Source organism: Epinephelus moara, chromosome 13 (assembly GCF_006386435.1).
Source record: "Epinephelus moara isolate mb chromosome 13, YSFRI_EMoa_1.0, whole genome shotgun sequence".
NCBI lineage: Eukaryota > Metazoa > Chordata > Actinopteri > Perciformes > Serranidae > Epinephelus > Epinephelus moara.
In genome coordinates, this window is record NC_065518.1 from 29894544 (window position 1) to 29908214 (window position 13671).

Sequence of the window (13671 nt, forward strand, 5' to 3'; positions counted from 1 at the left end):
CAAAAGGACAAAGGTCAGCTTCACTGTGGCATCATAATGTTCTGCAAAAACACTTTTCTGGCCATTATTCTACATCATATCTCAGGAACAGAAGTGTCCACCTTGATACTGTGCTGATTGTATACTGTAGATCCTCTGTGTTGCGGGGTTGAAGATGTTTGTTAAGCATCCATGTTACTATTTTGCAGCTTCTCTATATTTGGAGCATTGTCTGCTGTCATGGCTACATATGAGTCTTGACAGACAGAAATGTAAACTTGTGACTGGTTTGCAGAGGCATATAACCACAAGGCGGTTTTGCAAAGTGCCTCTAAGTTTCACAAGTAAAGAACTCTTTTTCTTTTAAAGAAGAATAAAGAAGTAAGATAAAATACCTATATATTACCAAAGATTGACTGATCAATGTTAGCAGCTACCGTTCATATACTTTACCCAGAAGCAGTAGAAGAGGCTGAGCAGAGGAAGTAACTGCAAATGAGAAGAGCCAGGATGAGGAGGAGAAGGAACGGCACATTCATTCTGCGAGCATGACTGGCAGGCTGGCTAGCTAGCTAGCCTAGCAGGTGCTTGTGGAGCTCTGAAAACTTTGGAGCACATTTTTTATTCAATTTTCAGAAAATTGCCAATATTTAAAATCTACAAAGTTGATTTCTTGCCTCGAACATTCTCAGAGGTGAGTTTGATGATGAAATAACATTAAAAATAATAAATAAAATAATAATAATAAGAGGGCGGCATGGTGGTGTGGTGGTTAGCACTGGCGCCTCACAGCAAGAGGGTTGCCGGTTCGATCCTGGGTGTGGGAGCCCTTCTGTGCGGAGTTTGCATGTTCTCCCCGTGTCAGCGTGGGTTCTCTCCGGGCACTCCGGCTTCCTCCCACAGTCCAAAGACATGCAGATTGGGGACTAGGTTAATTGATAACTCTAAATTGTCCGTAGGTGTGAATGTGAGTGTGAATGGTTGTTTGTCTCTATGTGTCAGCCCTGCGATAGTCTGGCGACCTGTCCAGGGTGTACCCTGCCTCTTGCCCGATGTCAGCTGGGATAGGCTCCAGCCCCCCCGCGACCCTCAAGAGGATGAAGCGGTTAGAAGATGAATGAATGAATGAATGAATGAATGAATAATAATAAGAAGAACAAAATAAGCACAGACAAGAACGCAGATTGAGATAGGCCTAAATGTAAAGACACGTCAAAACAAAAACCGTCTTGGTTCATCTTTCCTCTGTTACAAACTTCACCAACTCTGGTTTGGTTAAAATAAACCCGTAATGCATGCAGTTAGATATAAAAACATGGTGGCTGTATACTCACTAGATTACTGTTTATTTAAATGGATTTCGTGGATTTGGTTGCTTTTTAACAAAAAGTCTATCCCTGTTGGGATCCTTTCCACAAGTTGACACTTAAACTAACAATCTGAGCCTGTCAGTGACAAAAACACTTTTAGTGGACATACAGTGACAGTGCGAACATGCCCCCAGTGGTTACATTGCAGTTTGTTTAGTGGCTGCCAGCTGCAGTCGTCTCGCTCAAAAATGGACCAATTTAAAAGAATGTTGTTCCCAGTAGTCAATTAAACAAAATCATCAAAGTACTAGGTAACACTTTATATTAAGGTACTGTAATAAGCGCTAATTAATGCTTAATAAGCACAAATTAACAGTTAATGAGCACTTATAATACGTATAAGATGCTTATTAACATTAATAAGACTAGACTAAGTGTTTATTACAGAATAACTGACTGAGTTATTATTGCTTATAGGAGCATTATAAGCACTTAATAGAAACTTTGGTAACAGTTTATAAACCTATACTAAATATTAATAAGATGTCTATTTACATTAACTATAATTTTTAAGAGTTAATTATAGAATAATAACCACATTTATTAGACACTATAAGACCCTATGAAATTAATAAGGTGTTTATTAACATTAATGAGACTATAAGAAGTTAATATAAATGCCATATTACGGTTAATAAATGCTTAATTATGCACCTATTAATAGTAAATAATGATCCTTTGCAGCTACCGGATCTAAAGTGGGAACAGTGTCGTATAAAGGTTAATAAACTGTTAATATGCACTTATTAACAGCTCATAATGCATCTTTGCAGCTACTGGATCTAAAGTGGGAACAGTGTTGTATAAAGGTTAATAAATTATTAATATGCACTTAATAACAGCTCATAATGCATCTTTGCAGCTACTGGATCTAAAGTGGGAACAGTGTCTTGTTGACATTCATAAACTCTTTATTATGCACTCACTGAAGTTAATAATTCTATTAATTATGCACCTATTGCAACATCCAGATATCAATCATCATTTCAACATTAAAGAATTCTGATGCATTCTTTTCACTCTATGTTATTATTTTCTTTAGCAAAGGATCATGTGAATCTCATTTCCTCAAAATGGCATACTAAGACAAACATGAGTTATTTGAACTTAAACATTTGAGCAGATTGTTTCAGAGTTAGCTGCTTTATTCACTCGTGATGAGAATTCAGCCTACCAATGGTGGTGAAAACACAACATAAGAACATATTTCCTTTTCATATTGATTTTTAATGCAACCACTATTGTCAAAAACAGGAAAAAAGGATTGGAAACCCTAACAGTTGAGTTCTAAAAAAATGACAGATCTGAGTTCATTTGGCTTTTTCAAAAGTTTTGTTACTTAGATTGACTGTTCGTGAGTACAGTGTTCCACAAAGCTCCCCCATCAGTTTTCTGAAAGTGAGTGACAAAAGTCTCAACATTGGCCAGGCCAAAGGTGGCTAGGTCAGTGATGTCTTCAGGCCAGTTGCTTAGGTCAAACATGGTGGCAGCGGCCTTCAAGACACCCTCATCAAGGTTGCTAAACCGCATGGTGAGGTTGTCACAGAAGCCATTGACTAGTTTATCTTTCACTTTGTGGAAGTCATCATCCACTTGTTTCCTGTTGAGTTTTACACCAGAGAAGGTGTTTCCAGGAAAAGGTCCCACTTCATCCAGGAATTGCTTCAGATGCTGACTTGGGACTGTCTGAAATACAGAAGAAAAAAAACTTTACTGTCACGATTGCTAAACATACACCGTAGCATATTAATTCCTCTCTAGGGAGTTTATTTTGTTTACCTGCATGGCTACGAGAGCCAGGGTCGTCTTCTGCAGTCCATCTGACACCATCTGCAATGTCAGCCCATCCCTCTGAAAGAGAAAGCTCAGAATTAAACCCATAAACACATTTAATCTAACTTCCCTTTTTTTTAATCCACAGCCTAGTACTGAATTACTCTCACAATGGTTTCACAAGAGTGATAATAAAACACTCACTCACTGAGCCTGATACAAACTTCAATTGCCAAAATGTATGAAATGCTCCTTTAACCTTACTGACAGAGAGGAATGAAGTCAAGCTATGGCGTTAGCAAATCAGCAGGAGTTAGCATGAACATGACGCAGCATATATCCATTAGCCTGCTCAACATAACACACAGCTCATCGATGCTCCTAACACATTCACTCTGCTCATCCGGCTTCACACATTTACTGTCACTCTTGTATCTCAACCATATGCATCTTCACACACATTTCACTCACTTTAACCCACACAGAACGTCATTAGCGACACACTTAGCTACCGAAGCTATTTCTAGCGGCACCCTCCACGAGCCGCGACACACACACACACACACACACACACACACACACACACACACTTAATCGCGGTCNTAGAAACATGACTGGCTCAGCTTATCTGTAGGAAATTTAGAAACATGACTGGCTGCTAGTTCAAGCATAACCTTCATCTCTGCAGCTGTTGCTAGCCTAATTCAGGGTGTCCGCGGGGTCTTAAAAAGTATTAAAAGTTGATAAATCAAATGTCGGAAAATTAAGGCCCTTAAAAAGTATTAAAAAGTCTTAATCGCGATTTTATGAAGTATTAAATTTTCTTGGCATTCAAACTTTGACAAAAAGTATCCATGAATGTATAATTTATTTTCCTCCTCGCGACTATTACAAACAACGATGTGTAGGTAGGCACACTCGGACTGCCACTCGGGGCTGTGCGCGTACCTGTGTGACATCACGAGACGGCGCACGTCCAGGCGCCAAGCAGAGGAGCAAAAGACAATAAAAAATCCTCCTCATCTTATCTGAGTTCTGTTGTACGTTTGTGCTCCATATATTTAATTGCAAACTACAACTGATGAGTAAGTTAAAGATGCGTTGCTACTAAAGACAGCTTGAAGTGGCGATGAGGTCTTAAGGTTTTTTTGGAAGGTCTTAAAAAAGTCTTAACTTAAGGTTTTTTTGGAAGGTCTTAAAAAAGTCTTAAACAGGTATTGAAATTAACCTCAGGATTCCTGCATATACCCTGTAATTATTACTGACTGAATGAACGAGTACACCTCTTCTGATTAACTGTAACGTTACCGTCATTATCGTAAACATCAAAATTTAGAACACACAGTCACATTTTATAACTTTGTAAGGCCATCATGTACATGATTAGCTGAGTTGCTAGTGTTAGCTATCGCAAAGAACTAGAACTAGCTAAAAATCAATAAGCTAACTTTAGCCTATAGCCTACTTTAACAAACTAACTTACCACAGGGGCAGAAACAGATGAGACATCGTCTTCAGAGTCCCGACGCCAAGTGTCGCATCCTACTCCAACTGGAGTGGCACTGGAGGAGCTTGCATCAGTTGTTTCAACCATCTCAGCATTAGGCTTGTGCCAGTTTGAAAATTTTCCAACCGGTTTGATTTAAAGCCAACCTATATATCGAATTATATACCTAATTTTACCACTTTACCAATAAAAGCCCATTATAGGTGTAATGGGCTTCCAATCCACTAGGTGGCGGTAATGCTGTATTAACTGCCAATACACACAAGGTTACACAAGAAGAAGAAGAAGCAGAAGGACACCAAGACGTTAGGGCAAAGACGGTGGATAAACCAGTAATTATAGTAGTAATAGTACAGTATAGCATATACTGTATAGTACAGTAGTAATCCAGTATCTTTGGTTAGGGCAACAAACTGAATGACTGCTGACTCCCTCGCACTTTTCCCCGCCCCCAATGAAATTTGATCTCTCGCAGCAGCAGACGGCTGAGTGGAGCTGCGGAGTTCCTCTGCAGCCTCTGAGACAAACTAAACAAAACACTTGTATGCTCCTCCACTTCATTTATAAACAGACATAAACCTTATTAAGTTGTCATAATGCATGTTACAATGCAAGATAAATTGAATATAATCCCTTGACACGCCACTTATGTGAAAACCTGTGTCCCAGTAGCAATTTTTATAGTCCCCGGGACGTCAGGACACCGTTAGTTTCGAGCCCTGAGAGCATATTAATAATTTATTAACCTTTATATGACACTTTCCTACTTTAGATCCAGTAGCTGCAAAGGATCATTATTAACTATTAATAACACCTTATTAATTTAATCTGATATGGTCTTATAGTGTCTTATAAACCAGTAATAAATGTGGTTATTGTTCTATAATTAACCCTTATAAATCGTAATTAATGTAAATAGACATCTTATTAATATTTAGGATAATAAATATATTTATAAACTGTTATCAAGTTTCTATTAAGTGCTTATAATGCTCCTATATGCAATAATAACTGCGTTAATTATGCTATAATTACCTTATATAGTCTTATTAATGGTAATAAACATCTTATTCTGTCTTATAAGTGCTCGTTAACTGGTTAATTGGTGCTTATTAAGCATTAATTAACGCTTATTACAGTACCTTAATATAAAGTGTTACCAAGTACTATGTAGGAATTGCCAGTTATTGCTTGTAAACACAACATTTAAACTTGCCCTCTCCTCCCTAGACTGCTTGTACGTACTTACAACACAAACAAATGTAGGAACATTACATATGTTGTGATAAAAAAAAGCCGATACTTTAGCTAACTATGCTAACTGCCAGCACATATACAAAACTGTCCAACTCTGTGTCACTCTTCATCTCCATCCTCTTCTTCAGTGCTCACCAGCGAAAGTGAAAGCCAATCCCAGAGTCACTATCGTTTTGGAATGAGTTTTGTCCTCTTGGTGTCTCACCTCACTATTTATTTATTTTCTGGCGCTGTGCTTGCAATTTTCATAGCTTCCTCTTGGATGCAGGCTTTTACTACCTGGTTGCTGCCCTTTTGTAAAGTCCCAACCTCACCTGAGTGCTTTTATTTACTGGGGGATACACACCATTCCCCAAAGGTTGCAACCCAGGAGCTCCCGGCCACAGGAAAAAAAGATGAAAATAAGAAAATACAGGCAGAGGGCAGAGTCTGTGCAGACAAATACACCGACACACACTTCTAGTGGGTCATATAAGAGTGAGAGGGATTAGTTTTGTAAAAGTCTACACATTTGGTTTTTGAGGAAAAATCTGCATAATATACCTTCAAAACACTTCATACAGGTCAGGGGAACCACAGTTTGGGTGATGATAGTCAGTGGTTTCCTCTTTAATATATTACATGTGGTCATTTAATCCATTGTAAATATAGAAATAGTTGAGCTTCAGTAACGCACCTTTTACAGTCATAAAAATAAATTCCAGATAACATAATGATGTATGATGCAGTCCTTCCACATTTCAGGTCTCTCAGTTCGTCTCTCATTTTAATGGAGAGGCTGATGGCAGTTAGAGCAGATTAATCCCTCCTACAGTATCTGCTCCCCTGATCATAATTAACCAGGCAGTCAGGGTGCAGTTATACAGGATCCACCCACCACTTATTCACTCTGTCTCCTCTCCTTTCTCTCCTTTGCTGCATCTTACACTTGTGCACACACACACCCAGCCATTCAAAAAATAAGACACACTTTTGCTACTGAGGAGTCAAGGTCCTGCTCTCTTTTCTATTTTTAATGAGGAGGTGTAAAACTCCCTACAGTTTTCATCTCACTTTATTTTTTTATTATTTCCAGATTTCTGTCCCACACTCTCACTCTGTGGGTTCACTCAGGACACTGGAAATCACTCGGTTATCAGCTTCTGTGTTAAATATCACACACACGTACAGTACATCCACAAACAAAGAGAGAGAAAGCCAACCATGCTTTGCTTTGCTCTGCAGAACTATCGTCCCTACTCTGCACAGCAACACACACACATACACAAACACACACACATACACACCAGCAGCAGCAGCAACAGCAGCAGCAGCAGAGAGAGCACCAGACAGACGCTTACAGCGCTTGCCAGGAAAACAACTGTGTTTGTGTGCGTGCGAGTGACAGTGTGTGTATGTTGAGCAGTCATGTCTGACACGGAGGACGGAGGTTTTGACGGAGCGTCCTTCTTCTCTCTGCAGAGTCCGGGATCAACGTCACCCACCAGGAAACAGAACAAGGAGACCACGGTCACGGTGAGTGGGGCAACTATCGGGAACTCTTAACTAACCATGAACTCACCCTGGCTCTCTACAGTAGCCCTGAAGGACCAGATTTGATACCAGGAAAGGAGAGCTAGAGTATTTTCCCCCCCAAGTTTGAAAAGGAGGATGTAATTTCCAGGAGTGCAGATTGCCCAGGTGGGATCTGTTTTTCTAGATACATGTTTGCTGCATCAGTTTGTTCATAAAATACATGAATACACATATTTAACACATTGGGACACTACAAACTGTGTCTTGACAGCTGCAAATGAGTTTAATTTCCTCTTCAGTGTTGCTTTCTCTTGTATTTCCTATTCATTCACTCCTGTGAGAAGTGTTTGGTGCTTGTTTCCAGTTGCTAGTATACAGACACACAGTGACATCATCCTATTCAGCATCCAGATGATTTCTGCTCTGTTGTCAGGTTGTCGCATCCTGTTGGGCCTTATGCTCGGTAAATAGCAGAGGTGGGGGTGGGAGGGCATGTCTCGGCTTCCATAGCAACCAGGGTGATGCTATTGATAAGCAGATGAATATAACAGGAAACAAGAGAGAAAGGGAGGTGAGGAGAGCAACTCCTGGTACCAGTTTAGCTGCTTCTTATACTGTATGCTGAAGGGTAAGACTTGAAGGAGTCATTTGACCCTTGGCCAGCATGGCCCTGATCATACCCAGTTGCCAAAATACATGTTGGAATTATATATTTCTGCAAACCATGGATACATTACATCTGTACTTTATTTTGTAGCTGATATGTTTCAACATATTGCCTATTTGGTGGCTAAAAAGTTGCTGGGAGACGCAGCAATGGCTCGCTAAATAACAACTTATGTGTCGCAGTGGTCTGGCAGGGGTTTCACCTAGGTTCCAGGCCATCCATCATCCTCTCAAACTCCCAATGACAAAGTCAGCTCATATACTATGTCACTAAAAACATTATTATGATATGAAAAATACAAATGTAACTTATCCATGGATTGCAAAAACATACAGTGCCAACAGTTTCTCATAGCAACTGGACTGCACATATATAGTTTATAATAATAAGAGTGGCAGATTTACTTGATTTCAGACAAAAGAAGGAAAAAGCAGATTCTCGTTTTTACTAAACAACTTGATTTTATGAGCTGAAAAGACAACTGTCTCTAGCAGATTTGCTCAGCTTTAGCTAGCTAACGTTACCTGAGTTAGTTTGAAACTGTCTCTGGCTCGCTCTTTTAAAAACAAAAACCTGTGAAAGGTCTTAAATTAATCTTTGTAGCTTCATATATGCTATGATGCTAAAAGACTGGGGCTAAAGTCAATGCACATGTCCCAGGCAAAAAGTCACAGAGAAGCATTTTTGTAATGCAGGCTAGCTAGTTAGCACTGCTTTGGCAAACAACAAGTGAAGAGACCCAAGGCTTGGCAGGCCTGACATGCTTTAGTGTTTAGCTCAGATTGGACATTTGTTTGAACAATGTTAACAAAGATCATGAAAGAAAGTGCTGGAAGCCAACCCAATCACCAGAATAAATGCTGGTATTGTACATTTCTGCTGATCTCCAGAGTTATATTGCATTTACATTTCATATGTAGCGGATTTGTTAAAATTTTACTTTTTCATGTTTCAATTTTATGTTGTGACAACATTATTGTTAACATGTTGTGGCAACAATCCCTTGGTCAGGGTTAGAAAAACATTATGTTTTGGCTTAAAATATGTGGTTTGGTCGCTACAAACATGGCTTCAAATGTCCCAAACTCTCATTCAAAAATACAGGCTTATGCTGCTACAAAAATACCTGGAAGGTGTCCCAAACTCTTGATAAACAACACAAGCCTTTACTGCAACAATCATGCCTAGAAACGTCCTAAACTCTTGTCAAGAAACATCTTTTGTCACTACAAACACCAGCTGGACATGTCTCAAATTCTTGTAAAGAAATACTCGATTTTGCTGCTACAAACATGCCTAGAAATGTCCTAAACTCTTGTTAAAAAATACTGGCTTCTGTCGCTACAAACGTGCCTGGACATGTCCCAAATGCCCAAATGTCCCAAAATGCCTGCTTTTGTTGATCTTGACCAGCAGTCTGGTCACATCATTCACCATCCCATCCTCAGCCCTGCTCATATACATGTAATCTAAACTAAGTCACATGTATGAAACACACAATGCCAACACTTTCTTCTGGCATATGTATGTGAGTGCAAACAAACTTATCCCCTCATTTGAGACTGTTGGAAGTAGCCTTGCCCTCATCTTCACCAAAGGAAGCGGAGGTCAGTTTAAAGCCCCTCTAGCTGTCGACCTCTGGACCTCAGCAGTGATTAAATAGGAGAAAATTATAAGCTTCATAAGCCAAGATAAGGTTGAATTAGGGGTCTTTTTTTTTCTTCTTCCTGTATTTCAATCTGAGTATTGGCTCTGGAAAAGTCATCAGCAGAACCATATTTGTCGATTTGCTCTAAAAGGCTTTGACATTAGACATTAGAGAGTGTTCACTGGTGCCACTAAAGTTTTTTAAATAGAAACAGTGCATCCTTGCTGCAGGCGGTTTACCTCCTGAGGTTAATTGGAATGAATGTGAGAGCAGATAAAGCTCCTTTTGTTTGCCCTGAAGTCTGAAGCTAAACCTTGTGTCTGTTTGTATCTTTATTATGAGGACATGGCTTTAAATTTGTTTTCTTTCTGAGACCTGTGGTTTCTTCCCATTCCATTTGTTTCTTGCTTTGCTTTCTTCTTTCCTTGTCATGAAAAATCTAATTTGTCAGCTGAAGAATCTGCAGAGCAAGTTTGGCATTTTCAGAGTTTTTGTTCTGCTAAACCTCAAAGTGATGACTTGTCAAACCCTAACCTTGTGCATTTGTATCCAAAGCAGCTGTGATTTCAGAGAGTTGTATTATCCTGTGTGAATGCATTTCATAAAGTGGAGAGGTTAGAGGTGATTGTCTTTTACCTTTTTTTTTTACTACCCTAGAGCTTTAAATGAAAGGAATAATATAAAAGCACTGCACCAAACCCTGAGCACAGAGAGTACTAGAGTGACATGCACAGTCCTATTGAGTTTAACCTCAGAGCAGAACTGAGCAGCTCACAGCAGGGAGCCCTGCAGCCAACTTATTCAACATCACTGCTGCTGGGAGAGCCAGCAGACAATTAGCTGCACCAAGATAATTAAAGGCAATCTTTGGGAATCCATTTTGCTGATTGCTGTGGGCCAAAGTAGAAGTTCGGAGTGTTGTGGTAGAGAGCTGAACGATGAGTCCCGAAAAGGCTGAGAACCACAAAGGCTCTGCATTGACAGTAGCATCCCAGAGGACGGGGCCAGTAGAGAAAAGTGAATCAACAATGCTGGGTCGATTGGAAATGTCTTTTTTGCTTTGGTGTGTTCTCGGAGCTGCCCAGATGAGAGTGTTGCCAAAGCAACAGAGCGCAGAGACTACCTTTAATACCAGAACAGAAGTCTGTGTGTGTTTCTGTAAACTGTCTGCTAACACATGGAGCACTAATAATGCTGCTGTATAGTACAGTGGCATCAAAGCAAAGTTGTCTATCACGATACTAAAAAGTGGCCTCCCTGTGGTGCTCTCTCTCTCTCTCCCTCTCAGATTAACTGCGTGACGTTCCCGTCGCCTGCATGCATGCCAGAGCAACAGCTGCTGAAACCAACCGAATGGAGCTACTGCGACTACTTCTGGGTAAATTCACCTCAACATTTAAGAGGCTTCATGTTATTGTTTTGTCTACTGCAGTTTTTTTTCCTGAGTAGTTGGATAAAGTCCTGCACCCTAACAACATTGTAACTCTTCTTCTTGGGCAACTCGTCGTCACACACATACTACTGGAATCAGCGCTTCATCACAGTTATTTTAGTTTGTCTGATGAAATTAATTTAGAAATCAAATTGGGCGCACTACTTTATGTAGGAAATGTACAAACAGTTTATGAGAACAGCCTGAAGTTTTTTTTGTCTCAGATGGTCTCAGCTGCAACTAACAACTATTTTGATAATCAATTAATCCATCAATTATCACATGAGTGATGAGTTTAAAATGATCATCATGTGAGCTACGCAAGTCGCAGCTTTGGCTGGTTTACTTAGCACTATGGCCCCCACCTTTAGAGACGTTGTCACTGTGTGTGCCGTGTATCATAGCATAGACCCACCTAACCGATGATAACATTTGTTGCCAACAATATTCAGTGTCAGTCATTTTAGTCAATTAGTTGTTGCACCCCTAGTTTGACATACCCCAAAATGTGAACAAATATAAGCTGAAAACACAGATAACCATTCTCTATTTATGACACAGTGCCATATGTTTACTATTTTATTTGTATGTCCCAATGTGAAATTAATGCATTATAACATGCCCTAAAAAATTCCCACAGTGGAGCCAAAAAAATGTCATGTCCATGTCCATACAGTACTTTCTGCTCACAATCATGCAGCCTGTCAGTGATGTCCAAAATCTCAGTTCACCGCTCAACTATCACATGTATTTTTTATTTTTTCAATTGTTGAAAGCACTAAGGTGATGCCCCATGGCAATGTCTTTAAATCTTTGTAACAACAAAATTAGCCCTTTTTCCATTCAGATACATTAGTATATAATATTATCCAGTTATTCACAAAGAAAAAGGCTTTGTAGTGAGAATACCGCTGCCAGTAAAGGTGTTTAGTGCCTCTGAGATACAAAAAAATATGGCATTTCTGAGTAGAAAATAGTAATATATGGCAGGGCTATAAAATATAATATATATGACATGCCAAGTGACAATGATAAAAGCTTGAAAATAAGAGAGTAAAAGGTTTAAAATGTTACATTACAGCACTTCACTAGGTACTAAGAATTTAGATATTAAAAAGTCTCATTTTAGTTTATGCCCTGTTTTGGAACAATAACCCCCCAAACCAGGAAGATGAGGAAACAGAGGGAAGTGGAAGAGAATCTAGATGAGGACACTTTTGAGGAATTAGAATAACTAGCAACCGAAGAAAGAAAAACAATCCTTTCTAAAGATGATTTTACTGCTGTTGACATTGCTGCTCTCCCCACTAAATTACTAAATGAACATCCCAAGAGTCTGTACGGGTAAAAACAATACCGGTTCCTTTTCATCTTTCAACATGACTCCATATTCATCTGATCCTGGCTGTGCTGCACGCTGAGAATCAGCATAGGCTTTAATAAAGTCCAACAGACAGCGCGGTAAGATCATACATTACATGTAACTGGCTGCAGTGCAAAGAGCCAGCTGGCCTCTGCTGCTCTGTTTGGACATCTTCCACCCCTGCAGTGTAATCTCTACCAGGTGTGGTGTGTAGTCACACACACACAGGAGTGGCAACACTGTGGTAAGAGAACGTGAGTCGGACCAGAGTCACCCTCAAACCTCTTGGCTTTAGCCTCTGTTGTCAGGATGTTGACTGGTGTGAGTTGACGGGCTTTATAATCAGTTTATGGACATGCTCTTAAGTAACCACTTCACTGCTGCCTTTCTGCATTAATCGGATTTTTCTTTAAATATTTTGTCAAGAAGAAACCCATTATTGGGATTAGAAAATTTAATTAGCGTAGCTCAGCATTAGCAATTGGGGTTGCATTTCTGTCTACATGACAAATGTAAGTCCAGTATTGATTAAAGGGACAGTTCACCCAAAAATCAAAAACACATATTTTTCCTCTTACCTGTGGTGATAATTATCAATCTAGATAGTTTTGGTGTGAGATGCCGAATGTTGAAGATATCAGCCATAGAGATGTCTGCCTTCTCCCCAGTATAATGGAACTAGATGAGCACTCTGCTTGTGGTGCTCAAAGCGCCAAAGAATTACATATAAAAAACTCAACAGCAATGTCTCTTTCCAGAAATCATGACCTGGTTACTCAAGATAATCCACCTTGTTGTGAGTCACATAGGAACTATTTTCCTTATAGTGAACCACACCCACCAACCATATCACTGATTAGAAGGAAACGTGTATCTAGTGCTAGCTCACCTAGTACCACTAAGCTAGCTAATGTTACAGCTCAGCTGAGGAGATTGCCATTGATCAGGGTTTCCCATCAGTTTATTTATTTGTGGCACACCCCCACAACAACATCATCTGCCGCTACACGTAGATTTTCTAGTTTTGGAGCTGCGTCCTCCTCTCTCTCTTTCTCTTTTGCGGCAGAGTGTACTTCGTGCACATAGATGGAGCAGAAGAGCGCCAAGATCCGTGAAAGCGAATTTCAACCTATTTCATCCAACCACAGACTGATCGAAAG

The 13671-nt window shown here is 39.8% G+C and overlaps 1 protein-coding gene across 1 annotated transcript in view; it reads left to right on the forward strand.

Annotated features, from left to right (window-relative positions):
- LOC126399704 (growth arrest-specific protein 7-like) overlaps positions 1-13671 on the forward strand; it is an 86167-nt gene that overhangs the window by 46736 nt on the left and 25760 nt on the right. Inside the window, exons 5-6 of the mRNA XM_050059884.1 lie at positions 7348-7401; positions 11005-11094. Of these exons, the coding sequence (XP_049915841.1) occupies positions 7348-7401; positions 11005-11094 (144 nt within the window). The remainder of the gene's footprint in view (positions 1-7347; positions 7402-11004; positions 11095-13671) is intronic.